General features: G+C 36.5%; 1 protein-coding gene across 1 annotated transcript; it reads left to right on the top strand.

The window, feature by feature from the left end:
- Positions 1–7,818: 7,818 nt before the first annotated feature.
- On the top strand, positions 7,819–17,213 carry LOC116752677 (olfactory receptor 5H1-like). Its single transcript, XM_032629430.1, is given in 4 exon segments — positions 7,819–8,227; positions 8,230–8,379; positions 15,476–15,552; positions 17,121–17,213. Coding segments are annotated over 4 exon segments (708 nt in total). The 5' UTR covers positions 7,819–7,839.
- Positions 17,214–21,296: the final 4,083 nt, after the last annotated feature.

The following is a 21,296-nucleotide window of genomic DNA, read 5'->3' as shown; positions in this document are numbered from 1 at the left end:
GCCTGTTTCAAGGGAGCATGCCTGGGGACTATTTAGCATTCTGTTAAAAGAAGAGACAAGCTATGGTAAATCAAAGCCACAGTCTGATTTTTAGATGCCCCCTAAGCCCACCCATGTGGTCCCACCAGAATCTTGTTACTTCACACAACACATTATCTCCTTACTTTGGGAGAAGGAAAAAGGGAAGTGCAAAAGGGATCAGAGTAGGAACTTGAACTCCCTTCTCACTGTTATCACTCCAAATATAGTAATCAGGAATAGCAGTTTGCAAAACTGTATGTATTTGCATAATTTCTCTATCAGAAAACATGCATGTTTGTATAATATATGATCGAAAATTTTAAAATATTCATACTAAAATATTAGTAGTATATATTTCTAGATGATTATAAAATATTTTTATTACTTAGCAGTATTTTCAAATATTTCTGTAATGGACAGTTTTATTTGTGAAATAAAATAATTTTAGAGTGAATGGAAGATATTGACAAAGATTCTGTCATTGATCAAACTCTACTCAGGTTCCTTCGAGCTCTTTTTCAACCAGGCCTGATTTTTGGACTTCCATATTCGTCCCTGAATTGTCCAGTTTTAGCAAAACTCCTGCTAAGTCTGACCAGTACCCCTATCCTTGATATCTGATCATCCTTGATACATAATTAGGTTCCTTATCCTCCACCATACCCCAGGTGATGTCTGATCACCCTAGACTGCCTTCAGCAATACTATGAGGTGGGTTTATCCAGAATCCCCTTACTTCTGTTGTTTCTTGGTAATTTTCCATCCACTGCCCCCCTCCCTGCTCCTTGGCTATAAATACCCACTTGCTTATGTTGTATTCAGAGTTGAGCTCAACATCTCTCCCCCACTGAAGTGGTCCCTACACCTAGTAAAATAGCCTATGCTTGAATAAAGTCTTCCTTACCATCTTCAACAAGTGTCACTGAATGAGCTTTTCCTTAATAGCATCCAGATTGGATGAAAAGAAATAAATGTATTTTAAACAGATAATATAATAATCTATGCAGAAAAATCAAATGGAATCCACAAAAAGCTACTACAACTAATAGATGAGTTTAGCAAGTTTCCAGAATACAAGATCAATATTCAAAAATCAACTGCACTTCTGTATAGTGGTAATAAACACTCAGAAATTGAAGTTTAAAATACTGTGTACAATTATAATAAGCATATGAAAACTTAGTTTTAAATCTGGCAAATAATGTGCAAGACCTATAAATGGAAAAAGAGCAAAAGCTTTTCTGAGGGAAATTAAAGAATACTTAAATAAATGGAAAGATGGGTTAGAGGATCCAATATTGAAAAAATGTCAATTCTCCCCAAATGCACTTATACATTTAATAAAATTCCAATCAAAATTCCAGCAGGATTTCTTGTAGATATTGACAAGCTGATTCTAATACTCACATGGGAATGCAAAGAATATAGAATAGCCAAGACAACTTTGAAAAAGGAGCAAAGTTAGAGATCTAACACTATCTGATTCTAAGATTTAACATAGAACTTTATTATCAAGATAGTGTGGAATTGTTGTAAAGATAGACAAGCAGATGAGTAGACTAGAATACAGTCCAGAAATAAACTCATAAATATATGGATAGCTGATTTTGAACAAAGCTGAGAAGGTAATTCAGTGGAGAAAGGACAGTCTTTTCAACAAATGATGCTGGAACATCTGGATACCTATATGAAGAAAAATGAACTATAATCCAAATCATATACAAAAATTAACTCAAGATGGATCATAAACCTAAATGAACAACCAAGAAATATGACATCAAAAGCACAACCTATAAAAGAAAAAATATTCATAAATTAACTTCATTAAATAAAGAATTAAATTAAATATATTGCTGTTAAAAATTGCTAAAATGAAATGACAAACCATAGAATTTCAGGAAACATGTTTAAATCATATATCTGATAAAACACTCATATATAGGATATGTGAAGAACTCTCAAAGCTCAAAAATTAGAAAACAAATTTTAACTACTGAAACAGTTAAAAATGGGCAAAAAAATTTGAAGAGACACTTCATTAAAGATGGCCTACAGATGTCAAATAAGGGCAGAAAAATTCTTAATCATCATTAGCCATCAGGGAAATGCGAATTAAAACCTCAATGAGATACCACAACCCACCTGTTAAAATAACTGAAATTGAAAGGACAATCCACTCCAGAAGCAGCAATACAGACCTTTGTATCATAGATAGGCAACACAATAAATTAGAAGATAATTACACAAAATTGAAGGGGGCAGTAAATTTACGTCAAATTTTCTTTATGTTAAAAGTTCCCTCAGCACATTCTAGTTATCTCTGCACATCCTACTGCTTACTCAGCCCTTCTGCAGAGTTTTTGCAGTGAATCCTCTTTAATCTATGTTATTTTTTCTCCACTTTTTTGCCTTTCATTAGTAAAATTCTAAGGAAGCAGGAAAAGGATTAATGCATCTATCAAACAATATGCCCTTTTTCCCCAGTACGTTGCCAGACACATTTCAATTGGAAATTATTTTTTAAAAACTTTTTAGATATAAAATCAAAATGTCACAAGTAAGTAAATTAAGGTTTATTTTATGAATGTTCATGGATAATTTTCTCTGTTAATGCACAAAAAGCAAATCTGAACACATTACCACCATGTTCAAAATCATGTTAATAATTTTTCTTTAAGTTGGGGTAAAGAACAAAGTCCCTGACCTGGCCTCCAAAGCCCTGTGTTATCTAAATATGCTGGCCTCTCCGACCCCATCGGGCTCCTCCCTGCTTCTCTTTTTGCAAGCCACATTTACCATGCTTCTCCAGTTACCTAGGTTCTCTGATAATCTGATAGTCCCTCCAATGATGAAGGCCCTGTGGATGGGACCTGTCCACAGGCAACAATCACTTTGTTAGAGTTGAAGACCCCTGGGCCCCTGAAACAAAATCTGCATTTTATCAAGATTTCCAGGAGATTCACAGGCAATAAAGTTTGAGGAGCACTGATCTAGATCACCTCTCACTGTGATCTTTTGTTTTTCCTTTGCTCCTCCCCAGATCTTTGCTTAGTAAGATTTCTCATCAGATTTCAGCTTAAAATTGGGAGTTAGGTGTGAGTCTGGAATGTGAGCTACATTTTGCATGAGGAGGACAACTTTACTTGGGGTTCACTCCTGAAGGGAGTCTAGAACTTTGACCTCATTAAAATCATGTATGATTAGCTCAGACAATAGGGTACTAAGCAGAGCAACAAAATTCATAGATAAATTGAAGTTTTCATAAACATATCAGATGTGTCATCTGTGGTGAAAAGTAATGGCATAAAGTGTGGTTTCTACTGTTAAAACTGGAACTATCTACAATGATTGATGTTTATAATTTCAGAGCCTATGATGCCCCATGGGACAACCTGCCTTTCTCATACATGTCCAAGTCTACAGTGCCCAGTAAATGCTTAGCTTTGCCCTAAAGGGAATCCTTGCAGGGGGTATCAAGGGAATTTTAGTTCTTCAGTCCTCCTTCTTCTGGCAAAAGTACACAGTTGTATAATTGGTTGACCCTTCTGTTCAAAGCAAATTAATATAAACTATAATTTCTTGAACTTGGGAAGTCTCCAAAATGAATCAGTGTGCAAAGAATTGCTTCCTATGTTATTGTCATTTCTGTGCTGTTGTAGAGAAAGCCTAATGTATTGACAGGATATCCACAATTTCTCATAAGATATGGGTAAGACAGAAATGATTTGTATAATATTCTTTATATAAAAATTAAAATACTGTTTATAATAATTTTAGATTGGGTTCATAAGATGTCAAAATAGCCACGTAGAAATGAAAAAAAGTAAATTAATTGTGTATTTTACTTTTGTGATTAAAATTTAGACATGTAAAATAGCTGTAAGACAGAATTGTTCCCTTTAATTTAATGATGTTTTATTATTTTGTTAACATAACTATAAAGATTTATAAGGTAAATTCTGGTGAACCAGAAAGTTAAATAATTTTAAATTGGGTTTAATGTTTCAGGTCATATGATTCTTATATAAGAAATCATTTACAGCTTTCTGACAAAAAGACCCACTCTGATTAGTTAACTGATTAAAACTTTTAAGGTAAATCACTTAAATATTAATTCCTGTATTCCTTCACATACTTATGAGAACAATTTTATTGAATATTTTGTACATATGGCATAGAAATATATACATGTATTAGAATATAAATGAAAAAAGTATATAAATCATATATATATGTTAGGAAATATATAGACAATGTTTCTCCACTACGTTTTCCAGCATTTATGAATTAATAAGTACCCACACACAAAATAAATTTGAGAACTTTCAATTACTTAGAGATTGGGATTGAAGAGAAGGAAGGAAATTTCATATAAAAATCTACTTAACAACTGAAATTCTTGATGTTCATTATTTATATCACCTATATTCAAGACCCAGTTTGGGATCAGTTTTTGATTCTCCCCCCAAAACTAAAAAGCCCACAATTGGTGGAGAGTAAAGTGCTCTCAAGTTAAGTGAGCAGGATTTCTAGATAAGGTGAGTTCTAATTACTCTAATAACAGAGAGAAAGTAATTTTAAATATGGAAAGAACTTTCTGTCAGTGCCAATATATTTATTAACAACACACAATTTGTAAGATACAATTTAAAATAGAAGGCTCTTTTCCTTTTTTCTTTTTTTTTTTTTTTTGCGGTACGCGGGTCTCTCACTGTTGTGGCCTCTCCCGCTGTGGAGCACAGGCTCCGGATGCGCAGGTCCAGCGGCCATGGCTCACAGGCCCAGACACTCCGCGGCATGTGGGATCCTCCCAGACCGGGGCACAAACCCGCGTCCCCTGCATCGGCAGGTGGACTCTCAACCACTGCGCCACCAGGGAAGCCCAGAAGTCTCCTTTTCATATACAAATTCTAGAGGAAAATAAACTTTGCATAAAAAAATAGATTCAGGAGAGACAACCTTAGGGAACACCAGAGTTAAAACACTCACCCCCAAGTCTCTGACCCTTTCCCTTTACAGGTTTCCCTTGCTATCTGAAAGTAGAACATTCCTATGAAACCTTTTAAAAGCTGAAATGGCATAAAGAGAAGAAGCTATTAACTTAAGACACATCTTCCTAACAGACGGACAAAATAAATCAAGACAAAGCACAGATACAGACACAGTTCAAAGATATGATGGCTTGATGCTGATAATGATAAATGTAGTTCCCAGGGAAGGAGCTTGGTGGGGCCATTCTGGCTGCTGGGGGTGTGTGTTGTCTCTATAGCTGCTTGCTGCAAAAGAAATGCTGAACACTGTTTTTGCCTTTTATTGGTAATAGCAAAAATCCTTTTCGGATCTCTTTTGGTTAGTGAAAACAATTATTAATATAGTTCGTTCATAAAAGAGAAGTGGTGGTAAAGCAAACTTTTGAAAAGCGGGGCATACCTATATTTCCTCTTCAGCTTTTCTTGGACATTTGCTCTCTCAGATACTTCCTTCTCAGCTCTACTTTGGCTTGTCTTTCCTATACTTATCCATCTATGTCTCTGATATTTTCCATCTGTTATCTCCCCGCTGTTTTCTTTTCACCAACACACATTATCTTCCCACTTTTCCTGTTCCCTTTCTCCTCTCAACTCCTTACTCTCCTCTCTTTTAAAACCTTTCATTAAAATGTTCTAGAGGAAAAAAAAACCCATATGTGTCTAGGAGAAGTAGGAAAATGTCAATGGTTCTCCACCTTTCGTGGAGTACTCCAAATCCTTCCACCCACTTGTTTCCCTTTCACTTCTCATTATTCTCTGGCCTTAACTCAATCACAAAATGCAAACTGCTCTCACTAAGGCCACTAAAAGTCCCTTAATTTCCACACTCAGTGAAATCTGATCACCCTTTGTCCTACTAGACCATTTATTTTGGCATTTGACACATCATTCTCTTCGTTCATTTTGAATATCTTTTCTCTAAGTTCATAACACTCAGTTTTCCAGTCTCCCTCCTGCTTCTCAGCTCAGTATCCTTTTCTGGTCTCACCCTAGCCTTTCTCTGCTGTGAACCAGGCCTCTTGGTTGCCACAGGAAATGAGTTAATTGAATGGAAATGGCTCTAACAAAGAAATGCACGAGACAATGGAGAAATCAGGTGAAAAAATGATCAGGAAGAGAAGGAACCAAAGGAGCTAATCAACAGCCCAAATCATGGCCCAACACCAGCTCAATGAGACCTGCTGCCACTCCTGTTGAGGTTGGAATGCCAGCTCACACTCACAGTGCCATGGTTGTGGATGCAGGATGCGTTTGCTGGAGTCTTGATATTGCTGTCTTTGCAACCAATATTCTCTTTTGTCCCGGTACATTTTTTTTCTCTCTCTCTTCTTATTCCAAATGTAGGTTTTGTGGATTTGATTTGACAAATCTAGGTAAAGTTCCCTCACTCTATGTGCAAGGGGAATGGGAAAGTCAGTTTCTAGTTTTTTGGCTTCTTTTTTTTTTAATTAATTTTTTATTGGAGTATAGTTGGTTTACAATGTTGTGTTAGTTTCTGCTGTACAGAAAAGTGAATCAGTTATAAATATACATATAACCACTCTTTTTAGATTCTATTCCCATATAGGTCATTATGGCTATCATCTTTTGGCTTCTTGAATGGGTGATACCCTCTACCAGCCACCACGACTATGTGGGAGAAAAGGGGATCAGATGTTGGCTATCTAATATATGCTGAGTATTCACTGTGTAACCTCTTTAATATAAGTTCCTCAAGTTTCTTTCTGTGCCCTTCTTCTTCTTATGCATACTCTTCAATGGATAGGTTATCAATAAATATGCCTTCAGCTACCCCCAAAACTCCTAAGACATTACTTCTATTAAGCCATTTGTAGACTCATATTACTAAGTACATCTCATCTTGATGTTCAGAGGATGCTCTCTCCACAAACTGGCCACTGCAGCTGAGATCTTGATTTCAACTTTTGATGTCCATCTAGCCAGTCACCAAGTGACTCTTCTCTCCTTCACTGACCACCCCTTTCACATCTAATGTCACAAGGTCCTAGTGTCTCTGCATTTTGAATTCTTTTGCATCTATCTCTCTGTCTTCCTCATGACAACCAAAGTTATATCACCAACGGACTAGGCACTACACATGCATTTGTGGAGCATTTTTTAAAGTACAGATTCCTAGAACTGAATCTTGACCCACTGAATTAATTTCTACAGTAATGTCTCACAATGTATATTCTGCATAAAAAGCTCCACAATCAATTCTGATGTATAATCTGGTTAGAAAACCATTGGACAATAAATAGCAATATCTCCTGAATAGTATCCCTGACTCCGGCTTTCCCTCCATGACACCTATTTTCTGTGCTGACAAAAAATTAATTTAAAATACTTTCTGAGGCCTCTCCCTGTCTTGAAAATTTTCAGTATATACATATTACCTGAGGCAAAGAGTTCATGATCCTTCACGTGGCATTCAATTCATTTTATAATCCAGATCCCTTAAACATCTATTCCCTTGACTAATAATCCATGTCCCAGACTCAGAATTTCCCTACCACACTATCAGGTCCCCACAAATTTAGCAAATGGTTAGAATGTCTCTTTTATATAAATCTATTAATTTCTGCACATTATTTGAACTGAAATTATCATATTGAGTGGCATTTCTTCAAATCCCCCAGTTTATATAGTGATATTTTATGAAATTAAAAGGGCATTCTGATAGGAGTATGATTTCGACTCCACTTTACAAGTTTTCAATTCATAAATCCATAGTGAATGTTATTTTTATATTTATTGCATTTTATTTCAGGGGACATCCAGTGAAGATATGGAAAAGGAAAATGCAACATTGCTGACAGAGTTTTTTTTCTCAGGATTTTCATATCAACAGGAGTGGCAAATCCCCTGGTTCCTGGTATTCCTGGTGATATACCTCATCACCATTGTGGGGAACCTTGGTCTTATTGCTCTCATCTGGAATGACTCTCAACTTCACACCCGCATGTACTTATTCCTCGGGAGTTTGGCTTTTGTGGATACTTCAGTATCATCCATAGTGACCCCCAAGATGCTGGTCAACTTCTCCTCCAAGAGTAAGATGATATTTCTCTCTGAATGCATGGTACAATTTTTTCCCTTTACAGTCAGTGCAACCACGGAATGTTTTCTCTTGGAAAGTATGGCATATGATCGCTATGTGGCCATATGCAACCCTTTATTTACCCAGTGATTATGACCAATAGACTATGTATGCGACTGTTCGTCTCATCATTTGTAGGTGGTGTCCTACATGCCTTTATTCATATAGGATTTTTATTCAGATTAACCTTCTGTAATTACAACATGATATATAACTTTTACTGTGAGAGTCCGCCTGCCGATGCAGGGGACACGGGTTCGTGCCCCGGTCCGGGAAGATCCCACATGCCGCGGAGCGGCTGGGCCTGTGAGCCATGGCCGCTGAGCCTGCGCGTCCGGAGCCTGTGCTCCGCAACGGGAGAGGCCACAACAGTGAGAGGCCCGCATACAGCAAAAAAAAAAAAAGAAAGAAAGAAAGAAAGAAGTTTGTAAGATAAAGAGATCAGTAGTATGTAAAAGTTATTCAAATGTGTTGTTGACAACAAGGGGCTTTAAATGCATATTATCAAAGCTCAAATAATGTTAAGATGATATGATTCCATAGTTCCCAGTGGGTAGCTGAGAAATACTTGAAAATGAGCAAGAATTTGGCTGTTTCATGCTCTAAAAGTCCTTGAAAGGTTGCTCTCCTCACATGTCATACTATTCAAGTATAATAAGCGATCCATTTTCAGAGCCATTTTGCCTTTCCTCTCCTGACACTTAAATTCCATACACATTCCATACCACTCAGGTCCTAACCCTCAAAACTACTGACCTCTGTTATTTACCCCTTCCATCCTGTTGATATTCTTTTCCTTTCCAAACATACCTGCAGGATTAACCTTTATAAACAGGACTCTGATTACATGATATCTTTCTTCAATAACTTTTAATAGATTGTCATTGCTACCAGATTTTTCACATATATGGGAAATGTATCTAGAGCTGTATACGTACATATGCATTATGATTATTTCTTCATTTATGTTAAGATTATATGGTATATAAATACAAGTAAATATATATGCATATATATCTATATATACAGACTTCTTCCTTCCTTCCTCCCTCCCTCCCTCCTTCCTCCTTCCTTCTTTCTTTCTCTTTTCTTTCTTTCTTTCTTCTTTCTTCTTTCTTTTTCTCTTTCTTTTCTTTCTTTTTTTTCTTTCTTCTCTCTTTCTTTCTTCATATTTCACCCTGCATATGTTCATCCCAGCATTCAAATAAAACCTTGCTTTAACTCTGAAGGCTCTTCCTCCACAATTCTCCTGTGGACTCTACATTATACCCAAACTGAGTTACTGAAAGCTTTCCGGACAAACCTCTCTCTCTCAGGTTCATGCTTTTGCTCACACAGGTCTCTCCACAGAGAATCCTCCCCACCCAACTTCTCTATTTTCATTTAAAATTGAAAAGGTATCATTTCCTCAACATCTCTCTCAAATTTTACAGCTTCTGCGATGTTTTTCCAGTGTACCTCAAAGATAATAGGAATGCTCACTCATCTCAAATGTTTAGCAGTTTATTTATTCTTCTTGGTCACACTTGGCCTCGTATAATAATATTTTTGGCCTACAAACTCTTTTAAATTACAATTTAGAAATCCTTCTGTCTTTTGTAGTAGATAGCACAGTGGCTTACTCACATGAGCTCCTAAATAAGTATTCACAAAATATTTATAAACTTAAAATGATCTGACAGCTCACATACATAGAAGACAGTAAGAGTGCATCACTCTTTTTCAACCCGGTAATGAGCCCAGGGAAATTACTGGACCTGGCACGGCTGCTGCATGCCAGCTCACTTTCTTAAATTTCTTTCATGACAATTGAAAATATTATCAGTAGGATCGGTTCCTGGGATAGAGTATGATAAAATATCAGGGAGAAGCCCTTAATCAGAGGTTTGGTTTAAAGATGCAAGACATATAATTATTTAAAACAAAAATCATTACTCTATATTCCTGGAAGTGCGAGTCACAAGATTAGACCAGGTCATCTGCCTTCTTTTTACTCCTCTGAGACATCCCCCTATGTCCCAAAAAGGGAATGCATTCATCATATTCCAGTTGCTTTTACTGTTTCTCCCTAAAGAGTCTTTTTTTTTTTTTTTTAAGGAAACTCCATACTGTTCTCCATAGTGGCTGTATCAATTTACGTTCCCACCAACACTGCAGGAGGGTTCCTTTTTTTCCACACCCTCTCCAGCATTTATTATTTGTAGACATTTTGATGACGGCCATTCTGACTGGTGTGAGGTGATACCTCATTGTAGTTTTGACTTGCATTTCTCTAATAATTGGCGATGCTGAGCATATTTTCATGTGCCTTTTGGCCATCTGTATATCTTCTTTGGAGAAATGTCTATTTAGGTCTGCTGCCCATTTTTTGATTGTGCTGTTTGTTTGTTTGATATTTTGCTATATGAGCTGTTTGTATATTTTGGAGATTAAACCCTTGTCAGTCTCATTGTTTGCAAACATTTTCTCCCATACTGTAGGTTGTCTTTTTGGTTTGTTTATAGTTTCCTTTGCTGTGCAAAAGCTTTTAAGTTTAATTAGGTCCCATATGTTTATTTGTTATTTCAATTCCTCTAGGAGGTGGATCCAAAAAAATATTGCTGTGATTTATGTCAAATAGTGTTCTGCCTATGTTTTCCTTTAAGAGTTTTATAGTAACTGGTTTTACATTTAGGTCTTTAATCTATTTTGAGTTTATTTTTGTGTATGGTGTTAGAGAATATTCTAATTTAATTGCTTTACATGTAGCTGACCAGTTTTCTCTGCACCACTTATTGAAGAGACTGTCTTTTCTCCATTGTATATTATTGCCTCCTTTGTCATAGATTAATTGACCATAGGTGTGTGGATTTATTTCTGGGCTTTTTATCCTGTTCCATTAAAATAGAGCTACCATATGATCCTGCAATCCCACTCCTGGGCATATATCTGGAGAAAAACATGACTTAAAATGATACATGCACCCCAATGTTCATTGTAGCAATAGCCAAGACATGGAAGCAACTTAAATGTCCATCAATGGATGAATGGATAAAGAAGATGTGGTATAATATATGCGGTGGAATATTACTCAGCCGCACAAAAGAATGAAACAATGCCATTTGCAGAACATGCATGAACCTAGAGATTACCTACTAAGTGAAGTAAGCCAGACAGAGAAACACAAATATCATATGATATCGCTTATATGTGGAATCTTTTAAAAAATGATACAAATGAACTTATATACAAAACAGAAATAGGCCCAAAGACATAGAGAATAAACTTATGGTTATCAAAGGGGAAGGTGGTGGAGGGATAAGTTAGGAGTTTGGGATCAACATATACACACTACTATGTATAGCACAGATAACCAACAGGGGCCTACTGTATAGCACAGAGAACTTTACTCAATATTTTGTAATAACATATAGGGGAAAAGAATCTGAAAAAGAATAGATACATATATATGTATAACTGAATCACTTTGCTGTACATCTGAAACTAACATGACATTGTAAATCACCTATGCTTCAATTTAAAAAAATTAAAAAGAATAAAAAAGGATAATTGTTATTGCATATGTACATAGTTCAATGATTTTCATTACTGTATAAGGTTTCCATTGTTTAGATGGATTCCTTCAATTATTTAGATTTTTGCTTCTTCATACATTGTCATGACCCAAAGACTAACTGAAAGTATAGGCAGCGGTATGTATTTCTTCTGCCATCATTAGCACTGTTTCCTAAAGAATTTTTCTTTGAATGAGAAGTCTGGTGTCAAGCTATGAGTATATGAGTGGGTGTATAACCCATCACATCTTAATTTAGGTTGCTGAGTACAGAACAGACAGTTGGAGGCCTATCAGAAGTGCAGACTTCCTTGAAGCCTTCTCTTGTAGACATCTAGTCTACAGATTCCTCTGCTCTGTATTGATCTTCAGTACAATCTCAACTACTTTATGCCTTCCAGAAATTACCAAAATCCCTACTCAAATGATGTGATCTCATTCACTTCTGTTATAGATTTATTCATTTGTACATTTTTTTGTCATTTCAGTGGTATGTTGGTAAAGAGGTAAAAGATACACCTGTGAAAAATCCACATTTTGGGACCAGATATTCTGCAGATTCCTTTAAAAAGAAACTATGAAATGAAATCTGTATTGTTTAATGGTTATTTAGATTTAGAGGATGATATAATTTTGCTAAGTTCATCCAGTTGTCTGGACACTGCTGATGCTAGATTAGATCATTTGTTGGAAATACAAATAATATACTTGAGATATTCTTTATTATGAAGTTGTATTCATTTTCTTAACCTGGAGATTGAAAAGAACACATAATAAATTATCTCTCTTTATGTATATGTGCATATGTTTTTTTCTCTTTGCCTTCCAATACCTTCTACTAAGTAAGACTTCTACTGTTCAGGAGATTGTTGATAATTTTATCCTAGACTGTGTTCAAAGAAATAACATAACTAGGATTGGGCAAAAGCAAACAAATATAAATCAAAATTAGAACTGTATAACTAGAGTCTGTTTTGTTGACTAATTATGGCATGTAGTCTTAGTACATGTAGTATTAGGAAAGTGTCAAAACCTCTCTGGTATAGGCTTTCATTTTAGCTCTTTTTGTTGGTCTTTTAAAACAAAGGTTTGAAAAATTTAGTGGGCATCAGAATCACCTGGAGAGCTTATGAAAACACAGACTGATGGGCATTATCATTAGAGTTTCTAATTCAGTCATGCTAATCCTGTTGTTTTGGGACTATACATAGCAAACTACTGTTGTGAACTGAATGTTGATTTCCCCCCAAATTCATACATTGAAGCACTAATCCCCTAATGTGGTGGTATTTGGAATGAGGACTTTAGGAGGTAATTAGGGTAGGAATAGATCATAAGGGTCAGGTTTTCATGATGGTATTAGTGCCCTTATAAGAAGAGAAAGAGGCAAGAGAACTAACTCCTCCCCACCACCCCCAGGAATACTCAACCTGCAAAGGCCAAGTGAGAAGGCTGCTGCCTACTAGGCCAGGAAGCAATCTCTCACCATGTACAATAAATATCTGCTGGCCCCTTGTTCTTGAACGTCCCATCTTCCAGAATGTAAGAAATAAATGTTGGCGGTATAAGCAACACAATCTATGATGTTCTGTTACAGTAGCCTGAGCTAAGATAATCACTGTTTTAAAGTAATCAGTGAAGCAAAATTGTTATAGTATTAGGACATTTAGATATCAGATGAAACAGAGTTTCCATATACTCTATTCCCTACTTAAACAGCACTCTGAAAATATTTTGACAGTTTGCACCCTCTATTTATACTTTCCTTTCAGTTTTGGACAGAAAGATGCAAATAGGGCATCTATTTCAAAGGATGAAGTATTGTGGAGTTTTAAATAATTTTTTCTCGGGAACCATGATTGATAGCCAATAAAAACCACATTGTCTAATTTCAATATGGTTAATGGGAGGGTTCTCTGTCCCTTTCTAAAAATTAATTACCAAGCCAGATCAGCATTTAGATCACCCCTTTCAAGTACAACTTCATATACACAATATTCCTTATGCTGTAGTACGTGACGTTTACCTCTTCTGAAAAGGTACCTTCATAGTGAGACTTATTTAGAGCAATAGCTAACGGTTACATCATAATATTTCCCTCACTTTGCAAGATAAAACAAGATGTTCACTAAACATACAGTGAGTTTTGGTTATAGTCATGGTTGTCTAGAGTAACAGAACCAGGAGAATCTATCTCTCTATCTCACTACCTCCCTATATATCTATCATCTATTTATCTATCTATCTATCTATATTTATACCAAGACATTTATTATAAGATATTGGCTGACATGATATGGAGTCTGAGAGGTTCCATGATTTTCCCTCTGCAAGCTGGAGAGTGAGGACAGCAGTGTCCTACTTCAAAGGTCTCAGGTAGTAGGGCCAATTGTATAGATTCCTTTTTGAGTATGAAGTCCTGAGAATCAGATCATCAAGGGCAGGAGAATATCAATGCTAACCAGTCAAACAGAAAGTGAATTCCACCTTCCTCTGCCTCTTTGTTCCATCCAAGCCCACACCAGACTGGCTAATGCCCAGCTACACTGTGGAGAGTCATCAGCTTTACTGAGTCCACCAATTCCACACTAATTTGGAACTTCCTCACAGAAACACCCCCAAATAATGTTTAATTAGATATATAGACAGTCCACGGACCAGTTGACACATAAAATTAACCATTACAGGTTCACCTTTTGTCAACTTAGCACCCATACACATATCTTAAAACTATTCTATTTCTAAATAATGATAATAGCAAGGTCACCTAACATGATACAACTATACTATGTACAACCAAAAATGTATTACTTCTTCCCCGGAGTGGAGGTAAAATCTTTGAGTGATGTTTACTATTGATTCTCCTTGATATCTGGTAATACAAATACTAAGATGTCAAATTAACAACACTCAATTATTATACTATAAAGTCAGTACATCTTATGTCTCATGATAAGGGAATAAGAGTGGAAAGAAAACAAAGCTGTTTGCTATACACACCCACAAATGTTTTCATATCAAACTAAGAAGGAAATCTCTTGGCAAATTACACCTCATATCTGTAACTGGACATGTGATTGTTGCTGGTATTTTAACTAACTTCTTTCAGTACCCATTCTGCATTCTCTTCGCCTCCAGCAAACACCTCACTCAGGTGGTCATTGTTCTTCACCTTGTGGAATAAGCCAAAGGTTCACTCCTGAAGAGTCTGAGCCATTAGAACTACTATGTGGTTTGGCCTGTTAAAGTTTTCCATTGATCTTAACCATGGGAATGATAATGCTAAGAAATAGCCTAAGGTATCTTCTGTATTCCAGACATACTCTTCCTTACCCTCTTTGTGGAATAGTCCAGTTTCCTCTTGGTAGTTGCCATCAATCACCTCAGCCAGCACAGTAACTCACTTCTTTGTCTCATGAGTCAAAGGAACGTAAAGTCAAAGGGACCAAGGGGCAGTCTACTTTTCAGCTCAACGGAAGCATTGTTGTGTGTCCTGGTGGAAGCAGGACTGCCCACTGTAAGGTTTTCCCTTCCTAAATGTCACAGAGAGGAGTTGTCATGCAACAGCTGTCCACTTTATGATGGTGCCTGCATACCATGCAGAACCATCTGTAAATCAGGCCCCACCCAGTCTTCTCTTCTCTGTCAACTCATCATAGAGAATTCCCTATAGGACCACAGGTCCAGGCTGGGAGACAGAAGCCATTGCAGCAGGAGTAGAGGCCAATAGCATTTGAACCACTTCTTCATGTAACTTACTTGTGCCTTCAGGACCTGTTCCTGCCTTGATCAAGTGTCTACTACTTCTGTTCGATGAAGGAATGCTGCTGTGCACACTGAACTTTATGGTTAGTGGGTCAAATAACATTCAGTGTGTCAAGGGCAGCTCTGGTATCATGGCAAATTGGTGGCCCACTGTTAAACGTTCATTTTTTACCAAGGCTCACTAGCAGTCCAACAGCTGTTTCTCTAAAGTACAGTAATTATCCACAGAGGATGGCAGTGCTTTGCTCAACATTCTAAAGGCCTGCACTGTGATCAACCTCTAGAGGCTTATTAAAGGCTCCAAGCATCTGCCACTGCCATTTCAGGCTCCACTGGATCTGCTGGATATGGTTCACAGAGCAGAACAGCTTGCACAGAAGCCAAGACATGTTGCAAAGCCTTCTTTTGCTCTGAGACCCACTCAAAACTAGCAGCTGGTAAATGGGTTGGAGTAACACACCCAAATAATGCTAATACTGCTCCAAAATCCGCAGGGGCACATTATGTGTTGTGCCTCTCTTTTGGTTTCAGGAAGGGTCAGGTGTAACAACTTATCCTTCACCTTAGAAGGGTTTTCTTGACGTGCCCTATATCACTGGACACCTAGAAATTTCACTGAAGTAGAAGGCCCCTGAAATTTTGTCAGATTTGTTTTCCACCTCTGTCCTACAAATGGCTAACTAATAAATATTATTTCTTGCTCACTAAGACCAATCAGCACAATGTCATCCATGTAACAGACTAGTGTGATATAATATTTACAAATCATGTGTGATAAAAGGCTTGTTTCCAGGATATATGAAGCACTCTCAAAATTCATAATAAAAACCAACTAAACCAATTAAAAATGGGTAAAATATTTGAACACTTTACCAAAAGAGATATACAGATGTCAAAGAAGGATGCAAAAAGATGCTTTATAAAATTAGTTACTAGGGAAATGCAAATGAAAGTGCTATGAGATATTACCTAGTAAAATGACCAAAACTGAAAAGACTACCCAGAGTGGAAGCAGTAATACAGGCCTTTGCGCTCAGAGAGAGGCAACCAAATAAGTTAGGAGATAATTATACAAAATTGAAGAGGGCAGTAAATTTTAGTCAAGTGTTGGTTATGTTGAAGCTACCTCTGCACATCATACTCCCCACTCCACTCTTCTGTGCACTTTTCACAGGACTCGACTCTTCTATGTTACTTTCTCCTCTACTTTGGCTTTCATCAGCAAAATTGTAAGGAAGCAGATTAATTGATCAATCAATCTACTAAAATGATGCTGTTTGCTTTCCCCCACCTAGCCATCCAAGTCCCAAGTGGAGGCTAAGCATTTTCTTTTGTTACTCAGATATCGTACCAAAATACCACAAATAAGTTAAGTTTTATTTTTCTGAATGAATGTACACTGACAACTTTCTCTGTTAATGCAAAAAAGGTAAATCTGATCATCATGGTACCATCATTTCTAAACCCCTCAATAGCTTTCCTTTAAATTAAGGTATAGAACAAAGTCCCTGATCTGGCCTCCAAGGCCCTGTGTTACCCCTATATGCTGGCCTCCCTGACCCATCTGGCTCCTCCCTGCATCCCTCTTCGCAAGCCAGCTACATTTACTATGCTGTGCTTCTCCAATTATCTAGGCTCTCTGATAATCTAGGCTCTCCATGATAAAGACCCTGTGGATGGCACCTGTTCACAGGCATCATCTCTTGGAAATGAAGACGCTCAGGCCCCACCACTGATCTACTGAAACAGAATTTGCTTTTTAACAAGATCTCCAGGAGACTCACAGGCATTAAAGTTTGAGAAGCACTGCTATAGGTTGTCTCCCACTGTGGTCCTTTGTTTTGTTTTTCCTTTACTCCTTCCCCAGACGTTTGCTTGGTAAGATTTCTCACCAGATTTCAGCTTAAAGTTGGGAGTTAGCTATGGGTCTGGAACGTGAGCTACAGTTTGCATGAGGAGGACAAATTTACTTGGGTTGGGTCTTGACAGGAATCTAGAAATTAGGCCTCATTAAAATCATGTGTGATTAGCTCAGATAAGACCATACTGATCAAAGCACTCAGAGCATCAACATTTATTGATAAACTGGAGTTTGCAAAAACATGTCAGAAGTGTCCTCTGTGGTTGAAAATAGTGCCATAAAGTGTAATTTCTATCGTTAAAACCAGAACTGTCTGCAATGACTGACATTTATGATTTCAGAGACTGTGGTGCCCCGTGCAGCAACCTGGATTTCTCATACATGTCCAAATCCACAATGCCCAGAACAGCTTAGCTTTGTCCAAAAGGTAATCAAATGGGTGCTATCAGGGGAATTTAAGTTCTTCACTCCTTCCTCTTCTGGCAAAAGCACACAGTTATACAATTGGTTAACTCTTGTGTTCAACACAAATTTATATAAACTTATGTAAACAACATTTTCCTGAGCTTGGATAATGAAGCCTCCAAAGTGAATCAGTGCGCAAAGAATTGTCACCTGTGTTATTGTCATTGCAGTGCTCTTATATTAGTTTCTACTTCAGAAAGCCAAACACTGAAAGGAGCTCAACAATTTCTAACAGATATAGGTAAGAGAGAATGCTTTTTGTAATATTCATTAATTTTTCATAGAAAGTTAAAATACTGTTAAATTTGTAATAATTTTGATTTGATTTACAAGATACCAAAATAGCCAGTTGAAAATGGAAAATAGTGAATAATCTGCATGCTTTATTATTGTGAGTAAAATCTGGATGAGCAAGATAGCTCTAAGAACACATTGTACTCTTTAAATATTCAATCATCTGGTTAGCATACTTACAATGACTCTATAGGATAAGTTTTGGTGAATTAGAACATTAAACAAATGAACAGTAGTTTAAGGATTTAGGTCAATGTTTTCTACATAAGAAATCTTTCTGATAATTGCATTCAAAATATTTATTTGATTTAAATTTTAAGTTAAATCACTTAAATAATAACCTCTCTATTCTTTCACCTACTTCTGACAATAATTTCGTTATACATACATGTATATACACATATATATATACAGAAAAATGAAGAAAATGTTTCTCCAGTGCTTTTCTCAGATTTATGACTTAATAACTAACCACACATCAAATTGAGAAGTTTTGAAATGTTTAGTGATTTGATATTGCATGGAAGGATGTTCACTCGAAATAAATATACATTTAACAACTGCAGTTATTGGCACTGGTTATTTATATTGCCTGTATTAAGTTCCAGTCTTTGGATCAATTTTATTCCACTAATAAAACTTGTGGAGAAGCAAATGCTTTAATTGCAAACCAGGAGGATTTCTAAAGAAAGTCAGCTCTAATCATAGTAATAACAAAGATAAAGCATCTTTTATATACGAAAAGAACTTTGAGGCCATGCTAGTATATTTATGAGCAAAAAGTAAAATTAAAATGAAAGTTTTTAACACACCATTGTAAAGCAATTATACTCCAATAAAGATGTTTAAAAAAAATTCTTAATTAAAAAACCTAAAAAGAAAATGAAAGTTTCTAATTAATACACTAATTCCATAGGAAAATAAACTTGGAGTTTTTAATAAACGAAAAAGAAAGGTGACCCTGTGTTGACAACTTCTGTTAAAGCCAGAGTTGACAGATATTTATCCTCCAAACGCTGAGACTTTCCCCTTATTTCATCTTCAGCCTTCCTCTGATACTTCCTCTCTCTGTTTGCTTGTCTTTCCTACACTTATTCATCTATGTTCGTTTGTCTCTTCCAGTTTTTTGTTGTTCCTTGTCACCCACACAAATTTTCCATTCCACTTCTCTACCCACTCTCATCTCAATGACCTCTCCCCTCTCTTTTGAAAACTTTCATGACATTGTTCTATAAGGAAAAATATCGCATCTGTCTATGGGCGGTGGTAAACAAATGTCAACTGTTGTCCACAACTTAGATACTTTATTTCATTCTCCTCACTGCTGTGCCATTTGCTTCCTTTTCATTTCTCATTATTCTCCGACCTCAACTCTATCCCAAAATGGAAATTGCTCTCACTAAAAACTCTCTTAATTCCTACACACAATGATCTCTATTCACTCCTTATCCTACCAGAGCAATTATTTCATTTTAGGCACTGTATTTTCCTTTGTCCTTCTTGAGTATTTTCCTCTCTTTAAGTTCCCAACACTCAGCTTTCCAGTTCCCTCCTGCTTCTCTGACACTCTGCTCTGTAGCCTTTTCTGGTCTTTCCTTTTCTCCTTTTGTGTGAGCCAGAGCTCTTGGCTGCAAGATGAAATGAGTTAATTGAATGAAAATTGGCTTGGACATAGAAATGTTAGGGAAGTTGGGGAAATCCACTAGAGAAATTGGCAGGACACAAAGAAAGAAGTCAGACAATCAACAGCCAAAATCATGTCCCATCTCTAGCTCAATAAGACCTGTTGTCATTGCTGCTGAACTTGAATGCCACAATTCACACTCTCAATGCCATTGCTATGGGTACAGGAGTTTCTGGGATCATGATATTGTTTCCTTGGTTGACTTTACAACCAAAATTCTCTTTGTCCACATTTGACCTCTTTCTCCCCTCTCCATATCCCAAATAGAGTGTAAATGAGTTTTTTTTGGCTAACCCTATATCAAGCCCCCTCATTCTAGGTACCAGGGGAATGGGAAAGTTAGTTTCCAGAAACTTTGGCTTCTAGAGAGGATGAGAGCTTTAGTCTGCCACCAAGACTCATTTGGTAGAAAAGAGGATCAGATGTGAACCATCTAATAAATGATGTACATCCATTTTTAATCTCTTTAATGTAACTTCTTCAAGTTTATTTTCATTCCTTCCTCTTTTTCTTTTTACCTTATGCACACTGTCCAATGTATAGGCCATATATAAGTATGTTTTCAGCCACCTCAATGACACCCAAGTCATTATTTCTATTAAGCACTTGTAGAATCATACTGCTAAGTTTATCTCACCTGGATGTTCAGAGGATGCTCCTTGCAAAAACTAGCTACTGCATCTGAGTCTTCAATCTCAATTTTTAATGACTACCTATCCAGTCATTAAAGAGAGTGACTCTCTCTCCTTTACTAATTACTCCTTCACATTTAATCTGTCACCAAACCTTAGTGACTCTACATTCTGATTTATTTTGATCTATCTCTTTGTCTCCCTCATCATCCTAATCATATCACACATGAACCAAGAACCTCACATACATTTTAATCACCTGGGGAGCATTTAAAAATGCATATTACTTGACCACATTCATGATCTACTAAATCAATTTCTACAGTAGTACCTCAGACTCAATGTTTTGCATGGAAAACTACCCCAAACAATTCGGATGTGTAATCTGGTTTGGGAATTACTGGACAACAGTCATAACTTCCTGAAGAGTATTCATGAAACAAGGTTCTTCTTCCTGCAGACTATTTCTACAACCAAATATTTAATTTCAAAACTAACTGATGATGACACTCCACATCTTAAAAGTTTTCAGTGCTTGACTATTACTTGAAGAATAAAATGGAAGATCATTCACATGGCTTTCAATTCGTTTGATAATCCAGGCCTTTCTAAGATTTTTTTGATGTGCATCCATGTCAAACACACAGAATTTCCCTACCTCATTCAATAGCTTCCCCATAAATTTGCCCATGTTCAGAATTTCTTTCTTTTCTTCTAAATCTGTTTATTCCTATACATATTTTGAACTGAAATAATCACATTTTTCCAATATAGCAATTTCCTGAAATACTTTTCATGTATTAAAGAGTAAATAAAATAAATGGCATTCAGTCTAGTGTATGGTTTTATTTATATTAGCTTAACCAAATCTTCTTTTTAAACTTCTGATAA

Source organism: Phocoena sinus, chromosome 4 (assembly GCF_008692025.1).
Source record: "Phocoena sinus isolate mPhoSin1 chromosome 4, mPhoSin1.pri, whole genome shotgun sequence".
In the NCBI taxonomy this organism is placed as follows: domain Eukaryota; kingdom Metazoa; phylum Chordata; class Mammalia; order Artiodactyla; family Phocoenidae; genus Phocoena; species Phocoena sinus.
The sequence above is the reverse complement of the archived record's forward strand: the minus strand, read 5'-3'. Positions and strand labels throughout refer to the sequence as shown.